Source organism: Egretta garzetta, unplaced genomic scaffold (assembly GCF_000687185.1).
Source record: "Egretta garzetta isolate BGI_Z169 unplaced genomic scaffold, ASM68718v1 scaffold937, whole genome shotgun sequence".
Lineage (NCBI taxonomy): Eukaryota > Metazoa > Chordata > Aves > Pelecaniformes > Ardeidae > Egretta > Egretta garzetta.
The window spans coordinates 7520-8067 of record NW_009260283.1 but is presented as its reverse complement, the minus strand read 5'-3'; the positions used below and the strand labels follow the sequence as shown (position 1 = coordinate 8067).

At 67.5% G+C, this 548-nt stretch overlaps 1 protein-coding gene across 1 annotated transcript in view; it reads right to left on the bottom strand.

Annotated features, from left to right (window-relative positions):
• CLP1 (cleavage factor polyribonucleotide kinase subunit 1) overlaps positions 1-548 on the bottom strand; it is a gene marked incomplete at its 5' end in the record, with an annotated part of 7806 nt that overhangs the window by 1759 nt on the left and 5499 nt on the right. Inside the window, 1 exon segment of the mRNA XM_009642513.2 lies at positions 207-543. Within this exon segment, the coding sequence (XP_009640808.1) occupies positions 207-543 (337 nt within the window).

Genomic DNA, 548 nt, shown 5'->3' with positions numbered 1-548 from the left:
AGGGTCCTGGGGTGGGGGCTCATGGGCAGCAAGAAGCTCAGTTGTGGTCCCCCAACTCCTCCTCTCCGGGCTGAAGAGCATCTCCCTGCCTCAGGGGGCTCCTGCAGACCCTCCACTGTCTCCATCGCACCTCACCCCTTGCCCTCATGGCTCCAAACTGGGCCCGTCCCTGGGGCAAGCCCCCCTGCCATGCTCCCCATGCTCACCTTGTTGTAGAGTTTGATGTTGGTGCCGGGCGTGGTGGAGCCGAAGTGGTAGACGAGCGGGGCCTGGAGGGAGAAGCCCTCCTCCACGTCGGCCGGCCGCTCGATGTAGAGAGCGCCCATGGTGCCAGGGATGGAGACAGAGCCCTGGCCCACATCTAGCTCCACGAAGGTGGGCCGGCGCCCCAGGCGCACGGCGTAGTTCAGCAGCAGGCGGCACACGGTCGACTTACCCACGTCGGTGGGTCCAACCACCATGACGCGGGGCCCCCGCTCATCCTCCCTCTCTGCCTGCCGCCGCATCTGCTCCAGGGCCGTGTGGGCGTTGCGGACGAGCCGCCTGGG